This window comes from Oncorhynchus clarkii, chromosome 3, assembly GCF_045791955.1.
Source record: "Oncorhynchus clarkii lewisi isolate Uvic-CL-2024 chromosome 3, UVic_Ocla_1.0, whole genome shotgun sequence".
Lineage (NCBI taxonomy): Eukaryota > Metazoa > Chordata > Actinopteri > Salmoniformes > Salmonidae > Oncorhynchus > Oncorhynchus clarkii.
Genome location: NC_092149.1, coordinates 60,879,260 through 60,906,476, shown reverse-complemented (window position 1 = coordinate 60,906,476; position 27,217 = coordinate 60,879,260). Strand labels below are relative to the sequence as shown.

Genomic DNA, 27,217 nt, shown 5'->3' with positions numbered 1-27,217 from the left:
TGCCGTAATGAGAATCTCCCCACGTGTTCAGTGTTTGTGATGGCATGTGGCGGCCTAAGTTCCTTCTCTTTTCCATGTTGTGCATACCTGAGTACACTCAAAAAAAATTAGGGGTTCAACAAGGGTTCTTCTAAGATCCTCAAAGTTCTTCGAAGAACCTTAGGGTTATTGGCACTGAAAATGGTAGTTTCAAGATCCACTCAGGAGGTGGGGTTCATCAAGGAATGGTGTGGGTTCTCGCAGAAACCTAACTGCTCAACTGAAACATTTGGATTTGAATTTGAAAGGACAGCAGGTGCAGGCACTTAACTGAAAAATGGTAAGATCTCCTCAATTTAAGGTAAGGTTTGTCCCTTGTATGATCTAAATTTATATTGTTTTGCGATGATACCATCTATCTTTTCATATTTGTGAAAATCTTTATAAAACAGAAAATGGACACAATTTAATGGATATCAATCAACAAAGAGGTAAGAATATGTAGGCTATAAGAATACGTTGAAAGCTAGCTGTATTGGGTGCAGATGACTGTGGATGCAGATGACTTCAGATCACATGTACCACAGGATCACTCCTCCCGTATTTCTCCTGTCTTATCTGGTGTCCTGTGTGAATTTAAGTATGCTCTCTCTAATTCTCTCTCTCTCTTTCACTCAGGGGTCCTGAGCCGAAAGACCATGCCTCAGGACTACCTGGTCTGATGACTCCTTGCTGTGCCCAGTCCACCTGGTCGTGCTGCTGCTCCAGTTTCAACTGTTCTGTCTGCGGCTATAGAACCCTGACCTGTTCACCGGACATGCTACCTTGTCCCAGACCTGCTGTTTTCAACACTCTAGAGACAGCAGGTGCAGTAGAAATACTCTGAATGATCGGCTGTGAAAAGCCAACAGATATTTACTCCTGAAGGTGCTGACCTGTTGCGCCCTCTACAACCACTGTGATTATTATTATCTGACCTTGCTGGTCATCTTTGAACATTTGAATAGGACTGGCCGCCCCTCATAGCCTGGTTCCTCTCTAGGTTTTTTCCTAGGTTCTGTTTTTTCTAGGGAGTTTTTCCTATCCACCGTGCTTCTACACCTGCATTGCTTGCTGTTTGGGGTTTTAGGCTGGGTTTCTGTACAAAACTTTGTGACATCGGCTGATGTAAGAAGGGCTTTATAAATACATTTGATTGATCACTTAAATAACCGAACTGACCTCAAAAACACTAATCACTCAGCACTAATAACTAAACACATGCCAGGCTGGGAGTAGCACAGGGTCAAGGGCACATTAGTAGGTTGCACCTGAGATATTGATGCCAACTACCCTGGCATACTTTGGGTAGCTAAAGTTGCTGTGTCCCATTCAGTTGTAAAGTAATCATCTGCCATAGCCTGTGTCTGCATATCACTACTCAGTCATGGTATACAATTTTAAGAACCATGGGAAAGAAATGGCAGCTGGGTTGATAATATATCAGGCATATACAGTATATTGACAGGTTTGACACTCACACAAACTCGGACTACTGACAAGAGCCCTGCTTACATTGTGTCCTTTAAACAAATTTAGCTCATAACCTTTCAGAGCCAAGGATGCACTGTAGGTCGACCAAGTATATGCAACTCAATCCCACATCTCGTGACATTTCTGCGCACGCACCCCCATCATTACGTAAAAACATACGTCAACAGTTTTAGTGTGTGACGGATATCTCATTTGACCAATGAAAACTCTTACTAATTAACTATTGTCCAATCATAGTGCCCGTTTACAGAAGGCGCATCGCCGAGAGAGGCTGGCAATTCTGGTGACGTAGCTTTCATGCCTTGCAGCTGAGAAGAGATCATCGCAGTGATTATGGCGAGAGGGAGCCGGGGACTGAGGAAAGCGGTAGAATGTATAAAACAATTGCCGGTTACAACCAGCCGAGAAACACCTACAAGGAATGGATTGAGGTAACTGTTGTTGAAGTTTAAAGTACAATTGTAAAACATGAACGTTTAAGCTTGCATTAGCATAGCTACACTTAGCTAGTAGTTTTTCTCGATGCGTTCTAACTACTATAACTTGTTTGATTTTTCTCAGTTGCTTTGTCAATCCGCCGGTAAAACCTTTTTCTGTCTAGTTAGGTAGCTTTAGCAGACTGCTAACTGCTAGACTGTCGCTAAAAGTACATGTTTAGTTGGCTAACTGTTTTGGCAGCTAGGTAGGCCTGTTGGATTGCTTAACAAGCTAACGACAGCTAGCTAGGCTAGCTAACTAAAATGGTAATGACTCAATCATGTCTTTTCCCCACCTGAATGTGACCGACAGGTGTTCGTTCTTGAAGGCCTTGGAGGTTTACTACAGTTTGTACAAGTTGTAATGACTTATGGAATGTTGGCTTTTGAAAGGGTAGTTGGCTACTGTAGTGTGTTACTACCTCAGTTGTATCAGTCAATGGCTGTCTGGCTGAAATAGTTAACATGCCAAAGACATCTGTCAAGGCATTCATCCAGTTAGCAAACTGTAACTAAGTGACTGAAGTTATTAGAGAAGTCTGGACAACTTTTTCCACGTCTCTTAACTACCTGTGTTACGCAATCAGTCTTTGCACATTTGTCTGGCTGGGTCTTAAAGGGCCACGGGGTTTCTTTGCTTGCTTGGCTCTCACTAACGTTAGCCGACTAAACTCAGATCTGGGGTGAAGGAAGTTTCTAATGAACTCCAACTGAGTTGAGCAGAGACCAGGCGTTGTGGAATTCAGCTCCAACTACATCGATTCGTCCAAGGTCAATACTTGAAAGTGATTAAACTTCTCGTACCTATGTTTGTCCTCTGTAGTTTGCGGAAATCTGTATTTAAACAAACCATTTAAATTTTATTTATTTCAAATACACCCCCCCCCCCCCCCCCCCAATGTTTTGAGTGTAGTTACTCAATAATTCAATTGGGCGCCTAGTAAGATGCTTGTTTGGCTTGCACTGTTATTGTACCATAGGGCAGGCTACAATATTCAGTGTAGGCTACATGTGATAGCAGAGTTTGTGAAACATGCCCCGTGATTGATACAAATCATGATATCATTCTGCCAGGTAGGCCTACTTTGCAGTCGAGCTTTAATTGGGAAGATTTTTTTGTGGGAAAGCTTTTAGAAATTCATTGGATTGGCGCATGATGACCAAGGGTGAAAGTCAGTGGTGTGTTTTCATGGATGCTGAGAAATTTACCAAGGAAAAAAATGCTATGTATATATTTTGTCTGTTTCACATGTTCAGCCACTTGCGGGAAATGTATCTCACTTGAGAAAGCGTTTGCACAAATGAAACAGCGCCCCCCTCTCTCAGTATGTGTAGGGTATCTATCTGATGCTGTCTGGTCAAAAAGAGTGACATTGTTGATGCCCGTAGCATTGAATGCCAAGGAAGCCAGCGAGCATTTGGCCTCCCTTAATAAACATGAAAGAGAAATCTGCACACTGCTCTTGCTAGTATCGCTGTTCTTTAAGCTTTACGTATCGGCTACTCCAGCCATAAATTCATACATTGTGCACCTGGCCTGAGAGGATGGAAGTTCAACATGTATCTAGATGTAGTATTCTAATGTTAACTAGCTGGATTGGCGCATGTTTCCCATGAAAGGAAGTTAGGCTAGCGAGCAAGCATTTTAGCCAAGTAGCCAAGAACAACAAACTAAAAGCGTTTACTGTAAGACTGTTAAGGCAACATGAAAGAGGATGGCATCAGCATTTCTCTACAAGTAGGGTGGGTCAATGTGTTTCTTCTACATTCGCGTGCACACAATCACTACCATGGACAGGAACATAATATTTGGCTTGCATTGATTGGACTAAATCGTTTTTGCTATCTTTTAGTTGTCACTGTATTAGACTAAGCATAGGTGATTTAGATGTTGAAATGGTGCTGTAATAGTGGAGGCAGCTCCTGTTTTCTTTGCTACTTGCGGTAACTCTGGTTCTAAATCAATGGTTTAGTAGTCCGAAATGTCGGAAAAATTACCTTGCTTGACAATGCTGTAGATCATGTGACTGTTTGTTACATCACTGGACCGAAGTTGCTCTTTTTAAAAAATAAAACAAACGTGTGGTAAAATAAGTAAATTGTCTTGGCCTTAGGCCTATAGATCTCCATTTATCACGGTGCATTCGGAAAGTATTCAGACCCCTTGACTTTTCCCACATTTACAGCTTTATTCTAAAATGTAAAAAAAAAAGTTTACTCATCAATCTACGCACACTACCCCATAATGACAAAGCCAATCCACTTATCCTACCTCATTTGCACATGCTGTATATAAATTTTTCTACTGTATTATTGATTGTATGTTTATTCCATGTGTAACTCTGTGTTGTATGTGTCGAACTGCTTTGCTTTATCTTGGCCAGGTCGCAGTTGCAAATGAGAACTTGTTCTCAACTAGCTTACCTGGTTATATAAGTTAAGAGCAAAAATAAGGTTTTTATAAATTTAACTAAAACGATCACATTTACGTAAGTATTCAGACCCTTTACTTAGTACTTTGTTGAAGCACCATTCATCTTTCCCCCGATCCTGACTTGTCTCCCGGTCCTTGCCGCTGGAAAAACATCCCCCACCGCATGATGCTGCCACCACCATGCTTCACCGTAGGGATGGCGCCAGGTTTCCTCCAGATGTGACACATGGCATTCAGGCCAAATAGTTCAATCTTGGTTTCATCAGACCAGAGAATCTTGTTTCTCATGGTTAGAGTTCTTTAGGTGCCTTTAGGGAAACTCCAAGCGGGCTGTCATGTCCTTTTTACTGGGGTGCTTCCATCTGGCCACTCTACCATAAAGGCCTGATTGGTGGAGTGCTGCAAAGATGGTAGTCCTTCTGGAAGGTTCTCCCATCTCCACAGAGGAGCTCTGGAGTGCTGTCGGTGACCATCAGGTTCTTGGTCACTTCTTTGACCAAGGCCCTTCTCCCCCGATTTGCTCCATTTGGCTGGGCGGTCAGCTCTAGGGAGTGTCTTGGTGGTTCCAAACTTCTTCCATTTAAGAATGATGTAGGCCACTATATTTTTGGGACCTACAATTCTGCAGACTTTTTTTTTGTGCCTCGACACAATCCTGTCTCGTAGCTCTACGGACAATTCCTTCGACCTCATGGCTTGGCTTTTGCTCTGACATGCACTGTCAACTGTGGGACCTTTATGTAGACAGGTGGGTCCCATTCCAAATCATATCCAATCAATTGAATTTACTACAGGTGGACTCCATTCAAGTCGTAGAGACATGTCAAGGATGATCAATGGAAACAGGATACACCTGAGCTCAATTTCGAGTCTCATAGCAAAGGGTGTGAATAAGGTATTTCTTAAAAAAAAATACATAATACATTTGCAAAAATTTTAAATCTGTTTTTGCTTTGTCATGGGATATTGTGTGTAGATTGAGGAAACATTTTAATTGCACCACTTTCAGAATAAGGCTGTAATGTAACAATTTGGAAGAAGTGAAGGGGTCTGAATTACTTTCCGAATGCGCTGTAGCTTAACTATATGGTGGTATTAAATCTGAGGTTTGTCAATAAATGCAAACGGATATTTAGCTAGATAGCTAACTAGCCAACATAATGTAGGTACTGTTAGCTTGCTTGTACAAAGTCTGGCAGCTAGTCTCTAGCTAGTTAACACCAGTCTGCTGAAAGCCTAGCTAGCTAACAAACAGACCAAGGAAGCTTGGCCAGAAAATGTGGTTGTTTTGATTAGCGAGGTAGCTTGCCAGTTATATGAGCGCTAACGTTGGTTAGATAGCAAACCAACAAACAAGGAAAGCTAGCTAGCTATATTTTTCCAAGTAAGGTTTTTCACAAGGCTGAAGTCGTGTAAACTGCTGATCTAGATACTTGCGTGTAATCTGAGCACAAACAAATATGTACAAATAAACTAGTGAATGTCCTTGGCTGCTATGACAGCTAGCTAAAAGTTAATTGGCTAAGTAATCTTAGCTAACATTAGTCTTATGTTGGCTAACGTGTATTGCCAGTTCATACACCACAATAGCTCATACTTTCTTTCCCAAAGTTTGATGGTTATAAGCTTTAACTGCCACGCTACTCACATTAATTTGCATTGCACAGACCAAGCTACAGTAAAATTAGGGAGCCAGATTTGAGACAGGACGAAACTGCACTTAGTTACGCTACTTTTCCTCAAAGAACAACCAAGACCACACAAACCATAGCTGAGGGGGGAAAAATGTTTTGTTAAGAAGAGTAAGCTAGTTATGAACCACACAGGAAATGGTTGAACCGCAAATGCACATGTATACAGAACCTCAGTTGTGCATGCTGGCTAGCATCAATTTACCAGACTCGACTGACAGCATTGCTGTTTCAAACGTGTAGAATGAATTTCAGGTTGAGTGTTCTAATCTCATCATGGACTACTTTCACATGTTTAGCGAATTACCAACTTTGCAACACTTAGCATGTTAGCTAACCTAAACCCTAACCTCTACCCTTTAGCATAACTCTTAATTAACACTAACCTTAACTGTAAACCCTAGCCTAGTTAACTTTAGCAACAACAACAAAATAGAATTCCTAACATATCATACATATTGGAAATGTGTAACCTATTGCTATGATTTGCAATGTATCTTAGGAATTGCAAAATGGATTATGGACATCCACAAATGTAATGCATACCATAGAATAATACGAAATGCAATGATCAGGTTGCAGGCCCCAAGCAAGCAGCGTGCAGTCAAAAAAGGAAATGCTGGTTAACTACTTGATTTAAATGGGTCTGTTTTCAGCAGTGTTAGACTTATATTTTCAGTAAGCAAGAAATTTTAAATAGTCAATCTTTTTAAGAATAGGATTTGTAGTGTAATGGTTAGAGTTCCCGCCTGTGGATCAGAATATTGCTGTTTTACCTATTTGACGTAAAGTCCCCTGTTTGGTGGACCTGCGCGGTTCTGGTACAAGTTCCGACTAACATTTTCAATTATAAATCAATCTGTGGATACCGTACTCTCCTCCTTGGCTTTTTAATCCACTTGTGCTGACCCATAGTGCCAAATAACAACTCTGCCATATGTTGGATATTTTTCTACTCTGCTGTGCACACCAGCTAGCCACAATAGTGGAATTTGGAAGCACCTCTAAGTATATGAATTTGGTTGTTTTTGTTAAGGTTTGAATCCTAAACAACCTGCCTATACATAGTTTGAAGTACAATACCAAACATAGCTACTGTAGTAGGTCATAGCTGTGTTTTGGAAAACCTTGGTAGAGCATGGGTGGAATAGGCATTGTGGTGCTCATGAATTTACATTTTTTTGGCTTCAGACAAATGCTTATTCTCACTTAAAACAGTCTTCGTTTTTAATAGGTTCATATAATCGAGTTAGGGTAAACACCTACTTGGCTATGCACTTAACCTATAATGGGAATTCTACATTTAATCCCACCCACATGTATCATTTTTGGATATACATTTTCACATGTTATTTTTTTCAAAAACAAATGGATTCACAAACGAATAAACATGCCGTTTTCATGTTCCCCGATAGCTCTATTTTAACTCGGGGAAAACAAACGGTCAAAACGTACACAGACTGAAATGTTACCACAAATCTTGACATTATATTGTCTGTGACAGGCTAATTATCTTGACTGCTGTGACATGAACACACATGTTCTGTCAATTCTCCAGATCAACATTAATTCCTGGTGTGCAGTATCACACCAGCTCTTTATCACTTGACTGTCATTTTTTAAAAACATGAAAAAAAAGAAATTAAACCTTTTTAACTAGGCAAGTCAGTGAAGAACAAATTCTTATTTTCAGTGACGGCCTAGGAACGAACGGTGGGTTAACTGCCTGTTCAGGGGCAGAATGACAGATTTGTACCTTGTCAGCTCGGGGATTCGAAATCGCAACCTTTCGGTTACTAGTCCAACACTCTAACCACTAGGCTACCCTGCCACCCCAAAAAATCCTTTCCTGAATTAGCTGTTGCGTGATAATTTTCCAACATAACCAATCAGCTAAACACCAAATGTGCATCAATTATTATGCATAATTATTGAAGAACCCTGGTAGTGACAGTATCAATCTTTTTTTTTTTGTGGGGGCGGGGGGTTGAATCCTCTTGATAAGGTTACTCTGTTAGAAGCATTCGAATTAACAATCCATGCATTACTTTGGATGCATGTGCCCATAAATTATTTTCACACCGTAACATGAGATATTCCGAGCTCTCCATACAAAGTGTACAATATCCAGGCATGTTACAGGATCAAGTTCAATATGTACACTGCTCAAAAAAATTAAGGGAACACTAAAATAACACATCCTAGATCTGAATTAATGAAATATTCTTATTAAATACTTTTTTCTTTACATAGTTGAATGTGCCGACAACAATCACACAAATTATCAATGGAAATCAAATTTATCAACCTATGGAGGTCTGGATTTGGAGTCACACTCAAAATTAAAGTGGAAAACCATACTACAGGCTGATCCAACTTTGATGTAATGTCCTTAAAACAAGTCAAAATGAGGCTCAGTAGTGTGTGGGGCCTCCACGTGCCTGTATGACCTCCCTACAACAGCTGGGCATGCTCCTGATGAGGTGGCGGATGGTCTCCTGAGGGATCTCCTCCCAGACCTGGACTAAAGCATCCGCCAACTCCTGGACAGTCTGTTGGTGGATGGAGCGAGACATGGTGTCCCAGATGTGCTCAATTGGATTCAGGTCTGGGGCGGGCCAGTCCATAGCATCAATGCCTTCCTCTTGCAGGAACTGCTGACACACTCCAGCCACATGAGGTCTAGCATTGTCTTGCATTAGGAGGAACCCAGGGCCAACCGCACCAGCATATGGTCTCACAAGGGGTCTGAGGATCTCATCTCGGTACCTAATGGCGAGATCATCAGGCTACCTCTGGCGAGCACATGGAGGATGCCACCCCACACCATGACTGACCCACCGCCAAACCGGTCATGCTGGAGGATGTTGCAGGCAGCAGAACGTTCTCCACGGCGTCTCCAGACTGTCACGTCTGTCACGTGCTCAGTGTGAACCTGCTTTCATCTGTGAAGAGCACAGGGTGCCAGTGGCGAATTTGCCAATCTTGGTGTTCTCTGGCAAATGCCAAACGCCCTGCACGGTGTTGGGCTGTAAGCACAACCCCCACCTGTGGACGTCGGGCCCTCATACCACCCTCATGGAGTCTGACCGTTTGAGCAGACACATGCACATTTGTGGCCTGCTGGAGGTAATTTTGCAGGGCTCTGGCAGTGCTCCTCCTTGCACAAAGGCGGAGGTAGCGGTCCTGCTGCTGGGTTGTTGCCCTCCTACGGCCTCCTCCACGTCTCCTGATGTACTGGCCTGTCTCCTGGTAGCGCCTCCATGCTCTGGACACTACGCTGACAGACACAGCAAACCTTCTTGCCACAGCTCGCATTGATGTGCCATCCTGGATGAGCTGCACTACCTGAGCCACTTGTGTGGGTTATAGACTCCGTCTCATGCTACCACTAGAGTGAAAACACCTCCAGCATTCAAAAATGACCAAAGCATCAGCCAGGAAGCATAGGAACTGAGAAGTGGTCTGTGGACACCACCTGCAGAACCACTCCTTTATTGGGGGTGTCTTGCTAATTGCCTATAATTTCCACCTGTTGTCTATTCCATTTGCACAACAGCATGTGAAATTTATTGTCAATTAGTGTTGCTTCCTAAGTGGACAGTTTGATTTCACAGAAGTGTGATTGACTTGGAGTTACAATGTGTTGTTTAAGTGTTCCCTTTATTTTTTTGAGCAGTGTATGTCATTTTCTTAGTATGTTATATAATGCGAAACAGCAGTGTCAGAAATGTAGTTTTGTCACAATTACATTTTTTTTCTACTTTAATACCCCTTTTTCTCCCCAATTTCGTGATATCAAATTGGTAGTTTTCCCATTGCTGCAACTCCCGTACGGGCTCGGGAGAGGCGAAGGTCGAGAGCCATGCGTCCTCCGAAACAACCCAGCCAAGCTGCACTGCTTCTTGACACACTACTCGCTTAACCCAGAAGCCAGCCGCACCAATGTGTCGGAGGAAACACCGTACAACTGGCAACCAAAGTCAGCTTGCATGCGCCCGGACCGCCACAAGGAGTTGCTAGAGCGTGATGGGAGAAGGACGTCCCAGACGACGCTGGGCAAATTGTGCACTGGCTCATGGGTCTCCTGGCTGTGACACAGCCTGGGATCAAACACGGGTATGTAGTGACATCTCTAGCAGTGCCTTAGACCGCTGTGTCACTCTGGAGGCCTGTCACATGATTTTTTTCCTTTTTGCCAAATCTATAAAGACTTCAAGCATGAGAAAGGGTTTAAACAACATTCATTGATTCAACTCGTGAATTATATTGAATGTATCAATGTTCCCCAGTTATGTCTTATGTCAGTTATGTCTTAATGTATCATGTGGAGAAAAAAAGGCAAATTATGATTGACTTTGTAACAGCTCCAAACAGAAAATGCTCACTGGTACCCTAGTTTATAGAAAGATCCATGTGTATTGGTGTCTCTGGAATTAAACCACTGTTTGAATAGTTCTAATTGTGTGTTGATAGGTTCCCTGTTGCACACCAGCTCTGACAGAGATTCCCTCGGTCAAAGATTTTTCAACCACATTAGTATGGAGTGATCAAGCAGGCTATGTGTGTCATTGGGGCAGGTGTGCTCACCAAACATAATTCGTTATTCTCACTCACTGACCCAGAACTGAGAATGTGACAGACCTGGAGTACCCGGTCTGTCTTTCTGTTTCAAGCTCCTTTCATTAGGCTAGTCACATAGCATGCTTTCTAATGTCAGCAATGTTGTATTGGAAAAGTCCAAGGGCAAAGGATAGGGACTTGATGTTGTCATGAACAGAGTTTTCTAATTAAACAATGTGATGAAGCGCAAGACATGCTGCCAATTTCACTTGTCATAGCTACCCCATTGGAATGCCAGTTGTTGGAACTGCATGTGTAGGCTGCAGCTTCCCAGGCCAGAAGATTGTGTTCTAGTTTAACAGTGCAGAATTCCTCATGCATTGCCACGCAATGTAGTGGTTGACTTTGCATTAGTGTGTACTCAATATATATATATATATATATATATGATTACCGTTCCATGTCGGTTGATCTGAAACCCTGGAAGGTAGTTTGTTTTTGGAGAAGCATAGAGCTCACTCTGATATTTACTGTTTGGTGTATACAGCAGCAGCAGTGTCAACATGAGCTTGGAGACCTTTTGAGGTTCTAATGAACCATTGGCCACTTACATTATTGACCACTTGCGTCGTACATTGATCTTGGCATTGATTCAGCTTTGATCTAACTTTTTTTGAAAGAGCACCCTGCAGGCTCTAACACCCAGCAGCAGTAAAGGGAGCAGCGCAGCGTAAAGTAGGGAATCCTGTACATGCGCAGAAGGTTCGGTCCTTCAGCTATCGGGAAGGGCGTCCAGAGAATTTGGCCACTCTAACTGGCAAATTTCAATGTACAAATGGATGTGACGATTTGTGTGTGTGGCAAATAATAGGCCCTTGTGTTTTGCTTTGACTCACTTCTCGCTCCTTGTTTTGGAACAGATATCTCTCCTCATGTAGGATCCTAATGACGAGGATGCCTCCCCTTCTGGGGACCAGGCCCAGAGTCATCGTGGCCCCCACCCGCTCCTTCTTCAACCTGGCTGACGCCTTCAACAAGAGGAAGGAGTACTCTGAGAGACGCATCATGGGGTCAGTCACGGTGCCTCATTTGAAATCCGACCGGCCTGGGTTCAAATACTATTTTGAAGTCTTTCAAATCATTTGAGCATCTGCTCTAGCCTGACTGGAGTGCCAGGTGCTCATGGTTTGCACTTTTATATTTGTTCCATTGCAACAGGCAAGTTTTTAATGAAGCACTAAATATTTTAAATGATTTCAAATAGTATTTGAATCCTCCTAGAAATGTATAAATACTCTGGTTTCTCTATGTACGTCTGACCTGCTCCTGCCAATGACGCTGTTGTGTATCCAGTGAAGGTCATAATCACTAGGAAATTGTAACTTATTAATAGCGACACTGTCCCGGACATGTTGCCAGGCTGTTATGTAAATGCAGGGACAGCAGTGGTTGCAATGGTCTGACTCGCTGAGTTAGTCACCGGGCCAGTTAAGAAATGGGCACAGAGACTATTAGGTTATATGGGACTCTTTCAACCTCGCCTTCTCCTTGACAATCGGTCTGTTGACTGGTCACAGCTTGAGGAATAATCAGCAGGTAACTTGTGTGTTAATAAGTATTTCCAGTCACTTACTGAGACGGGTATTCAAATTCCAGTTTTAATCAGAGGTGAATCTCAAACGTCCTTGAGGAGGAACCTCCGCTCTTCTCTGTGCCTCGAAGGAGATACGGAGGAAATACTTATAAGATTCACCCATGAAATGAGATGTTGACCCGCGCCGCCTCTCTCTCAGGTACTCTATGTTGGAGATGTATGAAGTGGTAGCTGGGGTGGAGAACTACCTTCACTTCGTTCCCTGGTGTAAGAAGTCTGACGTGGTGTTCCGGCGCTCGGGGTTCTGCAAGGCCAAACTGACCGTTGGCTTCCCCCCCGTAGTGGAGAACTACACCTCGCTGGTCACCACAGTGCGCCCCCACCTGGTCAAGGTAAGGCACTGTAGCAGCCGCTGCTATCTCCCACCACTACTGTATCTGCAGTGAAGGTACCCGGCTAATATAAGATGAGCAGCTGTGATATAGATGGACACTGGGTGTGCTGCAGCTTGTCTTAGTTGTGGTTGTGTATGAAGTGTTTCAACATCTCCGGAACCACATAAATATTATATAGCAGTCCCATGAGATTCTTGGTATGCTTGTAATAAAGACAACCTGGAACTCAGCCACTGTGGTTATATCATCAGCGTCAGTCTGACTGGCTGTTTTGACCCCCAGGCTGCCTGTTCAGACGGTAAGCTCTTCAACCACCTGGAGACTGTGTGGCGCTTCAGCCCTGGCCTCCCTGGCTATCCTCGCACCTGCACCGTCGACTTCTCTGTAAGTACAGCAACACACTGTCAGTGTGTCCGTGTATGCGTCTGTCTGCGAACAAGGTAAGCTAGCTTGCCATGTATCTCTCTTAAGACAGACAGAAAATGTGCCAGTTTGTCTGTGATGAGCTACCTATGCAAGAAAGGCATTTCACTGTACTTGTGCACGTGACATGAATAACTTTAAACAGTATCTCTGGCACATTTTCAGTATCTCATCACTTTTTCACCTGAACTCTCTCTTTCCAGATCTCCTTTGAGTTCCGCTCTCTTCTGCACTCCCAGCTGGCCACGGTGTTCTTTGACGAGGTGGTGAAGCAGAACGTGTCTGCGTTTGAGAGGCGGGCCGGGAAACTGTACGGAGCGCAGACCATGATCCCCCAAGAGCTCATGTTTCACGAGGTCCACCACACGTAGCGCGCCCAGATGGGGCTTCTCTTTACACACATACACACGCGCACAGCCATGGCATGAAGAGGGAGGGGGATGAGAGAAGTTATGTGCCTGAACACTGCAGTGCCTTATCATAACATAACCAATGATTTTATTCCCAACGGCCTGCAGCTGGATTCTGTCTTGAACATTATCCCCTCCCTACTCCAAATAATCCCCCTCTGTCCCCTATCCCCCTCTCAAACATACATCACTCCTCCTCCTCCTATGCCACCATTGTCCCCTCCTGGCGCCCCTTCTCCCCAAAGAAACCATCAGCACCCCTGGCCAAGAGTAGGCACACCCCAGAGCTTTGTGCTGTCCCCATGGGGTGGGCCTAGGTCAGGACAGGGCTCATAATGCCCCTCTTATGATAACACTTCTGCTAAGGCTCAAATAAAAATCAGTTGATAGTACCTTACACACAGCCTTTTACTATGGTAGGGAGCTCATGGGAAAGGGTGTGGTGGTTCTCATGTCCTGATCAGTCCAAGAGGTTGTGAAGGCCCATCCAAGCTATCTGGATTAGGTTTGTTACAATAACATATAACACAACATACAGTAACCTAATGCTAGGTCGTCATGTGGATAAGATGGTGTATCAAAGGATCAGGGTGAACGTTTAGAATTTTTTTAAATAGAAAAGCTGGTTTGTCACTGTCTTTGTGAATGAAGTGTGGGGACAGTGAGCACTTGAAGATGTTTCCTAAAAGAATGTAACACTGCAGAGCAGGGGTGTGTTCATTATGCTGATTCTGTTGCAAAATGTTTTGTGAACTGAACAAAACTGGGAGGGACCAACCTGAATTTGTTCAACTGCTTCAAAACCGTTCGGGCTAATGATTACACCCCAGATGTATACACACTGCCATGCCTACCTACGTACATACACTTGTTCCAAGAGGTGCTGTGTTACAATAATATCGCTGGGGGCATTTCTGTGCCCCCCCCCCCCCCCATATTGCACCTTGCTCTCTAACCCCCATGGGAGCAATGTTTTATAGCAGAGTTTAGTTTTTAGAGTCTGCAATATCGTAATGCATTTGATTTTAAATGCAGCAAATTTTTCGCCAGCAATATTTAAAAATGGGACCAGATGGGTTAGGCTGGGGACAGGGTCATCCCCTGTGTCCTAGTTGGCACCCTATTCCCTATGTTGTGCACTACTTTTGAACAGAACCCTGTGGGGCCTGGTCAAAAATAGTGCTCTATATAATGGGGAATTGGGTGCAGTTTTGGATGCATGCTATCACAGTGAGGCATCTTAACACCATAGAACTTTTTCACCCAGTGTCCTTTTGACCTGGTCCTATTGGCATCTTTTATTGTATATCATTATGCATTATACGAGTACAAATATATTTATTAAGATTCATGTGAGAACACATGTACATATTGTTTTAAGACCACAGATGAGAAGAGTGCACATTGAACTTGCTGGCATAACAGAACTGATTTGTTTTGGGGATTGGATTTTATAGTGCAAATGGAGGTGTTTCAATGTGTCAAATGGGTGAAGATGTATCGACTGCATGGTTAACTATTTTTGCATAAAAAAATTACTCTAGCCAAGTCTGGGTGGTTTTTTTTGTGTGTGTGTTTTGGAGTTCATTGTCTCGGTTCACAGGATTAAATTGGCTGCATTGTGGGTCCATTGTGATTGACGGTTGATTTACAAATACTGTGAAGTTATAAATTATGTAAGGTGATTTGTAGTTGTCAGTCTTGATTCACCTGCAATGTCAAACAAGCCCATTCTTAGTCAACATCTTGTTGGTTTTGTGAGGTAACAATAGAATTGACATTTTATGGGAGTTAAGACTCCTGCTGGACAAATACACAATATGAACCAATTGTCCTAAGCCAAGGGCAGAAATCCTATAACTAAATACTATAGACAAGTGTATTTTGAGTTACTGGACTAAAGCCAAATGGCCCTTGCCTTGAGCTAAGATACTATTACAATCCTAGTACATGTGTCAATTAGCCTTGCGGTTACAATGTTGGGCCAGTGAACGAAAGGTTGCCGGTTCTAGCTGACTAAATAAGGTGACTAAATCGGTCTGCCCTAGAGGGGGCCAGAGGGCTGACCCTCTAAGAAAAATGCTCTCTGTGACTTTAAAAAATACACTGCTCAAAAAAATAAAGGGAACACTTAAACAACGCAATGTAACTCCAAGTCAATCACACTTCTGTGAAATCGAACTGTCCACTTAGGAAGCAACACAGATTGACAAATTTCACATGCTGTTGTGCAAATGGAATAGACAACAGGTGGAAATTATAGGCAATTAGCAAGACACCCCCAATAAAGGAGTGGTTCTGCAGGTGGGGACCACAGACCACTTCTCAGTTCCTATGCTTCCTGGTTGATGTTTTGGTCACTTTTGAATGCTGGTGGTGCTTTCACTCTAGTGGTAGCATGAGACGGAGTCTACAACCCACACAAGTGGCTCAGGTAGTGCAGCTCATCCAGGATGGCACATCAATGCGAGCTGTGGCAAGAAGGTTTGCTGTGTCTGTCAGCGTAGTGTCCAGAGCATGGAGGCGCTACCAGGAGACAGGCCAGTACATCAGGAGATGTGGAGGAGGCCGTAGGAGGGCAACAACCCAGCAGCAGGACCTCTGCCTTTGTGCAAGGAGGAGCACTGCCAGAGCCCTGCAAAATTACCTCCAGCAGGCCACAAATGTGAATGTGTCTGCTCAAACGATCAGACTCCATGAGGGTGGTATGAGGGCCTGATGTCCACAGGTGGGGGTTGTGCTTACAGCCCAACACCGTGCAGGACGTTTTTCATTTGCCAGAGAACACCAAGATTGGCAAATTCGCCACTGGCACCCTGTGCTCTTCACAGATGAAAGCAGGTTCACACTGAGCACATGTGACAGACGTGACAGTCTGGAGACGCCGTGGAGAACGTTCTGCTGCCTGCAACATCCTCCAGCATGACCGGTTTGGCGGTGAGTCAGTCATGGTGTGGGGTGGCATTTCTTTGGGGGGCCGCACAGCCCTCCATGTGCTCGCCAGAGGTAGCCTGACTGCCATTAGGTACCGAGATGAGATCCTCAGACCCCTTGTGAGACCATATGCTGGTGCGGTTGGCCCTGGGTTCCTCCTAATGCAAGACAATGCTAGACCTCATGTGGCTGGAGTGTGTCAGCAGTTCCTGCAAGAGGAAGGCATTGATGCTATGGACCGCCCCAGACCTGAATCCAATTGAGCACATCTGGGACACCATGTCTCGCTCCATCCACCAACAGACTGTCCAGGAGTTGGCGGATGCTTTAGTCCAGGTCTGGGAGGAGATCCCTCAGGAGACCACCCGCCACCTCCTCAGGAGCATGCCCAGGCGTTGTAGGGAGGTCATACAGGCACGTGGAGGCCACACACACTACTGAGCCTCATTTTGACTTGTTTTAAGGACATTACATCAAAGTTGGATCAGCCTGTTGTGTGGTTTTCCACTTTAATTTTGAGTGTGACTCCAAATCCAGACCTCCATGGGTTGATAAATTTGATTTCCATTGATCATTTGTGTGTGATTTTGTTGTGAGCACATTCAACTATGTAAAGAAAAAAGTATTTAATAAGAATATTTCATTAATTCAGATCTAGGATGTGTTATTTTAGTGTTCCCTTTATTTTTTTGAGCAGTTTATATACACAGAACAATTAATTATACCAACAAGGAGACAGATATTTAACCAGATGTATAGATTTTGGATGACGTTCTAATTTTCTCATGGATGAAACATATCGGTACAGTTTTCTTTTTCCAAAACTACAATCTGTTACGAACAGGGTGGACTGTGTTTTGTCTACTTTACCATTTATCAACGTTATTTAAAAAATAAAAAAATAAAAAATAAAAAAATGCGTTTGGAGTTATTGCACACGTGCACTTCAGAGTAGGCGTTCCCTAACGGAAATATGCAAATACATGCTTGAACGCACCAATAGGCTTATCGCTAGCTCATGCTTAGCTCTGCCTACCTTTCTTGTCCTGCTCACTAGGATTGTTTGCTCCCATTGGAAACAATTGGGGTTACTTCTAAAAATCTTTGCTACATACACTACATGGGGCGGCAGGGTAGCCTAGTGGTTAGAGCGTTGGACTAGTAACCGGAAGGTTGCAAGTTCAAATCCCCGAGCTGACTAGGTACAAATCTGTCGTTCTGCCCCTGAACAGGCAGTTAACCCACTGTTCCTAGGCCGTCATTGAAAATAAGAATTTGTTCTTAACTGACTTGCCTAGTTAAAGGTAAAATTAAAAAAAAGGTCCCCCCTTTGCTGCTATAACAGCCTCCACTCTTCTGGGAATGTTAGAAAATTGCTGTGTGGGCTTCTATTCAGCCACGAGCATTAGTGATGTTGGGCGATTAGGCCTGGCTTGTTGGCATTCCAATTAATCCCAAAAGTGTTAGATACGGTTCTCAGGGCTCTGTGCAAGCCAGTCAAGTTCTTCCACACTGATCTCAACAAACCATTTCTGTACAGGGGATTGTCACGCTGAAACAGGAAAGGGGCTTCCCCATACTGTTGCCTCAAAGTTGCAAGCACATCTAGAATGTATGCTGTAGTGTTGAATGAAGGGGCCTAGCCCGAACCATGACAATTATTCCTCCACCAAACTTGTTGGCACTATGCATTTGGGCAGGTTCTGCTATGGAAACTCATTAAGAAGCTCCAGCCGAACAGTTAATGTGCTGGTGTTGCTTCCAGAGTGATTGTTGCAACAGAGAATAGACTATTTTTACTTGCTATATGCTGCAGCACTCAGCGGTTCTGTTCTGTGAGCTTGTGTGGCCTACCACTTTGTGGCTTAGCCATTGATGCTCCTAGACGTTTCCACGTTACAATATCACTTGCAGTTGACCAGGGCACGCTAGCAGGCAGGGCTTTGACAAACTGGGTGACATCCTATGATGGTGTCATGTCACTGAGCTCTTCAGTATGGGACAGTTCTATGGGCCATGCCGGTGTTTGCATGGTTGTGTACCCAATTTTATACACCTGTCAGCAATAGGTGTGGCTGAAATAGCATACTTTTGTCAATGTAGTGTAGATTCAGCGAAATGACACTGCCACGAGCAGCAACGCAGAAATTGAGATGACCGCGATTCAAGACTTCGCTCAGTCACAGTATATGCACGAGTTCGCTTCACGCGGTTACAGCGTGGTAGCCACAATACTAAAACAGCGGAGAAGTTGCGCCTTGGACTTCAATGCTCTTAGTGGTTCCGGGAATGTACTCACTACGCGGTTTAATTTAAGGTAGACTTAATATTTTTAAATATCTTGTATTTTTTGTTAGAATTCTAGTTCAGTGTATCATACGTTGAAAGCAGCAGATATTCTGAAGTGGTATGTTTGGTCATAAAATACATTTTTTTTTTTAAATCACAATGCACTTGTTCCTTCAGAACATTTGATTTTATTAAATACATAAAATTAAAAAAAAATCACAAAATGTCTACATTGTACAAAACACGTTGAATGATCAGTTGTTTGCAAAGAAATAACGTACTGGGGGGGAAATAGTAGAGTAGCAGTTTAACACATGCTTACACGCACGCATGGTAGTTTGTGGCTCCTATTGAACACACATCAAATAAAATGTAGGCTAAATGTCATGAGCAGTAAGTACAAATCAGGTCACGAGGACATCAATGGGTTTAACATTAAAACTTGTGGCTTAGACCGTCACTGGCCCAAACTGCTACACCTACCTACCCAATCAACCTCTGCAAACTGCGTCCTCCCTTTGCCAGATGTGCATTAAAATCAGCTAAATGCCTATTTAGCCTTCCCCTCCGCTAAATTACTAGTAAACGAGGCACTCTTAACCAATCATAAAGTCATGTTTCTTAGTAAAATGTATCGAATTATTCTTTCAGTTCTAAAGTTACAGAATATTTTAGTATTAAATCAGGTCAGAGATGAAGAAAAAAAAAACTCATGCTCAGCAATAATTGTTTAATTAACTTAACCTTTTCAGTTATGGTTCCTTCCAACATTGTTAATTTCAGTTTTCCTGGTTCACCCACAAAGTTACAAAAAAAAACTAAAAAAAACTCTGTAAATCAATATTGAGTTATACTGTGTTTGACCATTTTAGGTCAGCCTTCTCGTTTGAACTTCTGTAGTGCACACAAACAGGCTTCATTACTTCCATTTGATATTAAATGACAATTTATCAAGAACAGCATTGGATTATTCTCACTGGTGAGTATCTTTCCTAATTGACAGGGAATATTCTGCACGATATTCAAGACTATTCTGCATGTTGAGGATGGATGATGAGACTGCCATGTTTATGAGGTAAACTGTGTGGGCGAGGGGGGGGGATCATCGGTGCAGACTGGAGTCGGTCAGAGCCTCAGTCAGGTGTGGGTAGAGGGACGGAGTAAGGCTGTGGAGGCTGGTCCGTTCTTACCGGATGGTGGAGGGGAGACAATCAGCAGAAGTAGTAGGGTTCATCCATTTGCAGCACCAATAAACTTATGGCCAGTCTGTCTGGGGTTGGAGGGATAATTTGCCCCCTAGCCTCATTCTGCCATTAAGTCTAAACAGCACTTTGAGGTGAGCCTTAGAACATGCCACCTCCCATACCTCCCATGCCCCCCATACCACCCATGCCCCCTGGCATGCCAGCCTCCTTTTCATCCTTGGGCAGTTCTGTGACCACACACTCGGCGGTGGAGAGCAGAGAAGCAACACCTGCAGCGTCCATCAGTGCCGTTCTTACCACCTGTAGGGGGAGACACTCAAGTCATTGCTGTAATACAGAGACACCGGCAAAGGGAGCAAAATCGTCAAGACAACCTGTGATACCACCATCAGTCAACTTTTGTCTATGCTATGTCAGTCTAACCAAAGATTACATCATAACGGGAGTAGAAAAAAAACTAAGTAGACGGGTTTGTCTATGTGCTTCTACACCTACATTGCTTGCTGTTTGGGGTTTTAGGCTGGGTTTCTATACAGCACTTTGAGATATCAGCTGATGTAAGGGCTTTATAAATACATTTTATTATTTAGCAACTATGGGGCAAAACAGAAAGGGTTGGCTTAGATTTGACAACATGTAAACTATATATTTAGTCTTTAACTGTTTATTCAAAACAAATACATTTGCACAATGAGCACTTGAATTAAAATAACTTTTGAAAACATTATTGCTGTACATTTCCAATCACTAGAAAAATTAACCTGTCTTTATATTTTTTGTACGCTGGGTGAACGACAGTGTAGTGCCAAGCTGAAGCATCCATACCTTGGTTGGGTCGATGATGCCCTTCTCTACCATGTTGACGTACTCTCCCTCCATGGCATCGTATCCTATCTCCCCCGCGGCCTGAAGGATCTTCTCCACCACTAGAGAGCCCTCCACACCAGCGTTCTTCGCAATGGTCATGGCTGGCACACGCAGGGCTCGTCTGATGATGTCAATTCCTATGGAGACAGGAAGTGATACACCAAGTTAAGCTACAATACTTATCTGTCCAGAAGTTGGAAAGAAAAATCTAACATGTCCAACTTTACAGCCAAAATTAAAAACCTATTGGCATGTTAGGTTAAGATCCAGAGCAGGAACTCTACTTACCAATCTTCTGGTCAGTGTTAATGGGCACGAGGGCATCCAGGGCAGGGATGGAGCGCAGCAGGGCACAGCCACCTCCGGGCACAATGCCCTCCTCCACAGCGGCCCTGGTGGCATTCAGGGCGTCGGTCACACGGTCCTTCTTCTCGTTCACCTCCACATCACTCGTTCCTCCTACCTGGAACAGAACAGTCAGCTACACTTTTGCTTTCTCTGCCATGCAAGGCAGATACAGAAGCGACTCATTAACAATTGTAAATCTTGTGTCAGAGCAGGAATCTCCTAATTTTAACATCCTAACTAATAATATGACAATATTCAGGGACATTAAAAGGACAAAAAGTAATCAAATCCTACCCATCTCTCTACACTCTTAAGACTTTCACTCTGCGATCATATGTCCCCCTCCAAGTTTTATTTAACTAGGCAAGTCAGTTAGGAACACATTCTTATTTACAATGAAGGCCAACACCGGCCAGCGCTGGGCCAATTGTGCGCCATCCTATGGGACTCCCCAACACGGCTGGTTGTGATACAGCCTGGATTCAAACTAGGGTGTTTGTAGTGATGCCTCTAGCACTGAGATGCAGTGCCTTAGACCACTGCGCCATTCAGGAGCCCAGCTGACCCCTTCCCCCCTGACCCACTCCCCCTTAACCCCTGCCCTGTGACTGACCTTGAGCACAGCCACTCCGTCAGACAGCTTGGCCAGCCTCTCGTTGAGCTTCTCCTTCTCATAGTCGCTAGTGGTGTTCTCCAGCTGCTCAACGATTTCTGCCTGGCGCTTCTCGATGGCCGCAGTGTCTCCCTTCCCCTTCAGCAGCATGGTGTCGTCCTTGGTGACAGACACCTCGCCAACCTTACCAAAGTCATGGGCCTGGATGTCCTCCAGAGCAATGCCCACCGCCTCATCACCAAACACCTAAAGAGAAGGAAGAGGGAAAGGGATGGATGTCAGTAAAGGACAGGATTTGAACAGGTATACATTGGCCCTAATTGAACATCTTTCAAGAGAGGCATGGAGGGTGCACTTTCCATTATTAGAACAGGTCCAAGTTAAAGCCTCAGCCATGGGATAAGCATGACTACGCAAACTCTATTCATTGATTGGCAAATCATACCAGTGCAGAAGTGCCAGACCAAGTGTCCCTGCCTGGCATGGGATGTAGTCAGACAAGGATAGTAGGAGACACATTCCTTTCTCAAATCAAAATGGACTGATGCAAGTATGGGGTGGTTGGTGTCAAAGTGTTCTTACAGTAATTATAGATCAATGTGACCATGGGTTGGTTGTATTGTAAAAGTGATCTTACAGTGCCCCCGGTGGCAACGGCCATGTCATGCAGCTGGGCCTTCCTGTTGTCTCCAAAGCCTGGGGCCTTGACTGCCACCACTTGCAGTCCCACCTTCAGCCTAAAGAAAGAGTAGAGGTTAATATAATACAGGCTCTCAAAGTGGGATCAGTTTAGAGTGTGTAATAAAATATTGTGAATCTATACAATTTCTTAACCCTGTGCAACATGGGACTGGGAGCCTTACAGGGATATTGGTATCCAGAATACTCCACCAATTATATATTTTTCAATACTTCTTGTATTCCCCCAAAATGTGTATACATAAATGCACTGTAATTTAAACTTTAAAACTGCAAAGTTCTCTGCCTCATGGCAAAATTTGTAGTATTGCAGAAAATTAGTTTAAACTGCAAAAATGTATCCAATGCCAAGAGGTGGGCCTTTAAAAATGTTCCTTCCCAGTGCCCGAGATTTGGTTTGTTTGGCCATGCACTGCTGATGTCATAGTAAAACTCATTGTATCATATTTTTATCTCACTCAAGTTGTGTTTGGATTAATAAGACATTTTGTCCTGGAGACAGAACTGAGCAAGTTCCCCTTAAGCCAGCTGCAAAGTGAAAATTTACTATATTATAAAAAATCATATAAACAAAATTTAAGGTCAGGCATTAGGGTTAGCAGTGTGGATAAGGTTAGGTTTAAAATCATATTTTATGACTCTGGGTGTGCCAGCTAGTGACCTCTCTGCAGAGCTCCCTCCAGAACAAGATGAATTACAAAAAACTAACCTGCAATGAATGCTATCACAAAAGGGATCCCTGACCCCCAAAAGTTTGAGAACCCCTGATAACACACCCAACACCCTCCAGCATCTAAGTCTACACAGACAGTCCAACGCTGATATTTTCCCCCAATTATTGGCCAAAGAGCTGATTGGTCAATAAAACAATTAGTGGCAAAAGATCAGAAATGAGCTGCCTGTGTAAATGCAGCCATTATTGAGGTTAATATAACACACCCCCAAACTGACTGACTCCCTACATCTACACACATTCCTCTACCCATAAAGAGAGGGCAGGAATTGTGAAAGGGTCGACAGCTTAATTGAAGTTGACTCTTCAGTCATAAATGAATACCTAGAGCGGAATGATGTTGGTGATATAGATAAGACCTTTATATTATTGTTGCAGGCCTGTGAGCTGGTTGTGTCCCTTTGGCCCAAGCAGTCAGTCAGTGTTAATGTGAAGGCGAAAGCAAAAACAGGTCCTTAAGGGTGTTTACTGGTTATTAAATAAAGGACACCGACTGAGTACAAGGGCCTGTATTCACAAAGCATCTCATTTGGACTCTTTACCTAGGATCAGGTCCCCCGTGCTTATAATTATGATCTAAAAGCAAAAACTGATCCCAGATCAGAACTGCTTCTCTGAGACACAGGGTGCTAAATGGACAGGGAACTGACCTGTTGAGGACCAGGGTGCTGAGGGCCTCTCCGTCCACATCCTCGGCCACGATGACCAGAGGTTTGCGGTGCTGGTTGGCCAATTCCAGGGCAGGGACGATGCTCTGGACAGAAGAGATTTTCTTCTCACTCAGCAACACATAGGCATCCTGGAACTCACACTTCTGGCCTGAGGGGCAGAGATGAGGGTTGATGTAAAAGCTCAACAACAAAAAAAATGGCCAAATGTGGAGCATGAAGATCATAAGAATCCATTAAATCTGTAGAGCATCAAGATCACCAGTGTGCTGGAGTTTCTCTTAATTGTAAAGCCCCAAAATAGCAGAAGATGGGCTTGGTGGTGGGGTCATGGCAGACAGGGGACCTTACCTTTGGCTGTGTTGATGAAGTAAGGGGAGATGTATCCGCGGTCGAACTTCAGCCCCTCAATGATCTCAAGCTCATCATAAAGGGTTTTGCCATCCTTGACAGTGATGACTCCCTTGCGGCCCACTTTCTTCATGGCGTTGGAGATGATGGTGCCGATCTCTACGTCTCCATTAGCAGAGATGGTGGCCACCTAGCAGACAGAACAGAAAGCATTGAAAACGTTAGTCACCATCAAAAGGTTATCTTAATATATAAAGTAGAACATAGATATTGCATCTGTCGCAAATCAATAATTGGCATCAATTGAATAGATATGAAATTATAAGAATATTGACTTATTTGCGTTATCAATATTCTTAACACAATTGGTTACCTGGGCAATCTCCTCAGGGGTGGTGACTGGCTTGGACATCCTCTTCAGCTCATTGATGACGGTCTCCACAGCCAGCATGACGCCACGGCGGATCTCCACAGGGTTAGCTCCTTTACTGATGCTGTCAAAGCCCTCCTTGGCGATGGCTCTGGCCAGCACGGTGGCAGTGGTGGTGCCATCTCCCGCTTCCTCGTTCGTGTTGTTGGCCACGTCCTGGACCAGCTTGGCACCAATGTTCTGGTACTTGCACTTCAGGTCGATGGCCTTGGCTACAGTGACGCCGTCCTTGGTCACCTTGGGGCTGCCCCAGCTCTGCTCGATAATGACTGTGCGACCCTGGAGGAAGGGAGGGGGAAAGGATATAGCTCAAAACACTTGTGTTCAGTTGTTCCTGCCAGAAACGGCACCTGGAACAAAACACTTTGGTGCACAGGGTTCTTCGGGTGGAAATGAGTCAAATGAAAAGTGGAACACTAATGGATTGGTTTTACATAGCAGTTTCGTACATTCCACAAAATCGGAGCGAAATGTAAAATCGTACAGATTTTTATATTTCATTTGGCACCACAATACTGGAACCCATGGTCATAGCAAGTCCCTCCTCTCCTACCTTGGGTCCCATGGTGACAGCGACAGCATCAGCCAGCAGATCCACTCCCTTCAGCATCATGGCCCGAGCATCGGCTCCAAACTTGACGTCCTTGGCGTAAGCCCGGGTGAGGTGGGGGGCCAGGGCCCTGCTGACTGGCCTCATCTGTCTCATCACTGTGGGTAGACGCAACATCTCTGAAGGGGGGAAAGGGAACTGTATTTACTCTGTCATAGTGTACTCAAAAAGCATGCGTTGTGTCAACAGCTGTTGGCTATCAGGACCTTCTTCATTTTAAATTACACTTAAATGTGTTGGTAATAGCTAAAAGTAGCAAACTACTTGTTTGGCCTGTAACACATGAACCTTCCAGATCATTCCCAAGACACCTTCTCCCCCAATCCAGATGTCACATATGGACAATGTCTGGAGGTGACAATGGCAAGCTATACAGTGCACCCTAGTGACCGCTCCTGGTACAGAAAGAGTTGTAAGACAAGAATCAATGAATGAAGTGATACAGATGATGCAATACCCCGAAAATCTCAAGGACAAAAAGGACATCCATTTCCATAACACAGAGTAAACACATGCAAATGTGTGTTTGATGTCTTGCAGAAAGACCAAGACACAAATGCCAAACTTATTAAGCAGGCCATGATCTCAAAAGGAGGGAATCTTAATAAACTGTCACAGTAGGCTAACATGTGAATGATTTGGCAGAATTTCCTATTCCACAGAACGCAAACCAAGGGCAGAGGACAAGATAGCCATAGAATTAGGAATTATAATTAATTTAGCTAATTTAATAGGATCTCTATGTCGTTAGAATTCTGCATAATAATAATAAAGTAGCAGCCTAATTCCATGTAAGGCATATGAGGGCTATTGCACTTGGTTGTTAATCTCTGATTACAAATTAATGTTGTATCTGATGGGGAGTTTGTTGAGATTTGCTAAATTGTGACAGGAAAAGAGCGGTTCGAGACATTTCTGATTCTCCACACGTGTGTTCAGGTCATGTTGCGTAAGGTCAAATTGCACAGTAATGTTTAATGCCTTCCACAAATTAATGAACTAGCTACTGAATGAATTGAAAATGTAGTAAAGATGGCCAAAGACAAAGGAAAGCATTATTTGTGAACTGAAAATGCAAAGATTTATATGCAGCCTATAGCAGCCCGAGTAGACACTACCCCAACTCGAGCTTGGACAACACCGGACTGGGTTGATTGCTCACGCCTCTAACTTCGGTTTTACAGAATTCAATATCTGAGAAATGCAGATTGTTAAATGTATCTAGATTTTTTTCACTCAATCTTTTGGGATAAATTGTGACGGCGATCAAATCTCTTGTAGGTACAGCATGTCATGACATGAATAAATGTGACCAATTGGGCTCTGTCATTATTTAATCAAGATCAGAGGACATGACAATCAACATGAAAACAATTACGCGACTAACTACCTTCGAAATACCAATTAAAACGTAACTACCAAGACTATTGGGAAAGTATTGGAGAAAGACAGCCAAGTTAAGTTGCCATAATTACCAGTGTCTTGTAATTATGGCAACGTGGATGCAAGTTACATTCCTAATCCTACTTAGGCTAACTAGCTAACGTTAGCACAGATAGCTACTTATTTGAATGTCGTTGTTGGAGGCATGACAGGCTTGAAAATATGTTCTGCTAACGATACTAGCAAAAGCATGACGTTTCAGACAATATGTTGTTTAGCTTGATGCGCATCAAGCTCTATAAAATGTTACGAAGACATAATAGTACTTACTTGTTGTTTAATGATGACACGATTTGCTCGTCTGAAGGAGACAGGATGGTATAATGTGGAAAAGAATGGTACAGCGGTTGTGCAACAGCGCTTCAGAGACAGGCAACAATGCACATGGCCTTTTGCATCCGGGCAATTTACCGGTCCACCCCTAAATATGCATAAAGTAAAAAAAAAAAATAGATAAATATTTGCTGAAGTTGAAGGAACCTTTACATCAAAACCATATTATGTCAAATGATTGTGATATTTATACACT

At 43.6% G+C, this 27,217-nt stretch overlaps 2 protein-coding genes across 2 annotated transcripts; one reads left to right on the top strand and one right to left on the bottom strand.

Moving 5' to 3' along the window:
* Positions 1-1,775: 1,775 nt before the first annotated feature.
* Positions 1,776-15,041, top strand: LOC139400338 (coenzyme Q-binding protein COQ10 homolog B, mitochondrial-like). The gene is made up of 5 exons (XM_071145308.1): positions 1,776-1,943; positions 11,597-11,746; positions 12,470-12,662; positions 12,948-13,049; positions 13,292-15,041. Exons 1-5 carry the CDS (start codon positions 1,846-1,848, stop codon positions 13,457-13,459), a joined length of 711 nt encoding a protein of 236 aa, XP_071001409.1. The 5' UTR covers positions 1,776-1,845; the 3' UTR covers positions 13,460-15,041.
* A 3,848-nt stretch (positions 15,042-18,889) lies between these two features.
* Positions 18,890-27,086, bottom strand: LOC139400327 (60 kDa heat shock protein, mitochondrial). Its single transcript, XM_071145298.1, has 10 exons — positions 26,959-27,086; positions 25,189-25,364; positions 24,579-24,914; positions 24,206-24,395; positions 23,837-24,005; positions 22,392-22,491; positions 21,755-22,000; positions 21,082-21,256; positions 20,752-20,930; positions 18,890-20,226 (listed from the first exon to the last, which is right to left on the bottom strand). The coding sequence occupies exons 2-10, from the start codon at positions 25,360-25,362 to the stop codon at positions 20,065-20,067; spliced, it is 1,731 nt and encodes a 576-aa protein (XP_071001399.1). The 5' UTR covers positions 25,363-25,364; positions 26,959-27,086; the 3' UTR covers positions 18,890-20,064.
* Between the last annotated feature and the right edge of the window lie 131 nt (positions 27,087-27,217).

What these genes read in the sequence shown, in the direction of transcription:
- LOC139400327 (XM_071145298.1), bottom strand. Translation starts at nt 25,362, where the DNA reads ATGTTGCGTCTACCCACAGTGATGAGACAGATGAGGCCAGTCAGCAGG. An exon ending in CTTCATCAACACAGCCAAAG is followed by an intron (nt 24,006 to 24,205) that starts GTAAGGTCCCCT and finishes TCTGCCCCTCAG; the next exon opens with GCCAGAAGTGTGAGTTCCAG. An exon ending in AGCACCCTGGTCCTCAACAG is followed by an intron (nt 22,492 to 23,836) that starts GTCAGTTCCCTG and finishes CTCTTTCTTTAG; the next exon opens with GCTGAAGGTGGGACTGCAAG.
- LOC139400338 (XM_071145308.1), top strand. Translation starts at nt 1,846, where the DNA reads ATGGCGAGAGGGAGCCGGGGACTGAGGAAAGCGGTAGAATGTATAAAA. An exon ending in CCTACAAGGAATGGATTGAG is followed by an intron (nt 1,944 to 11,596) that starts GTAACTGTTGTT and finishes GTTTTGGAACAG; the next exon opens with ATATCTCTCCTCATGTAGGA. An exon ending in TGCGCCCCCACCTGGTCAAG is followed by an intron (nt 12,663 to 12,947) that starts GTAAGGCACTGT and finishes TTTGACCCCCAG; the next exon opens with GCTGCCTGTTCAGACGGTAA.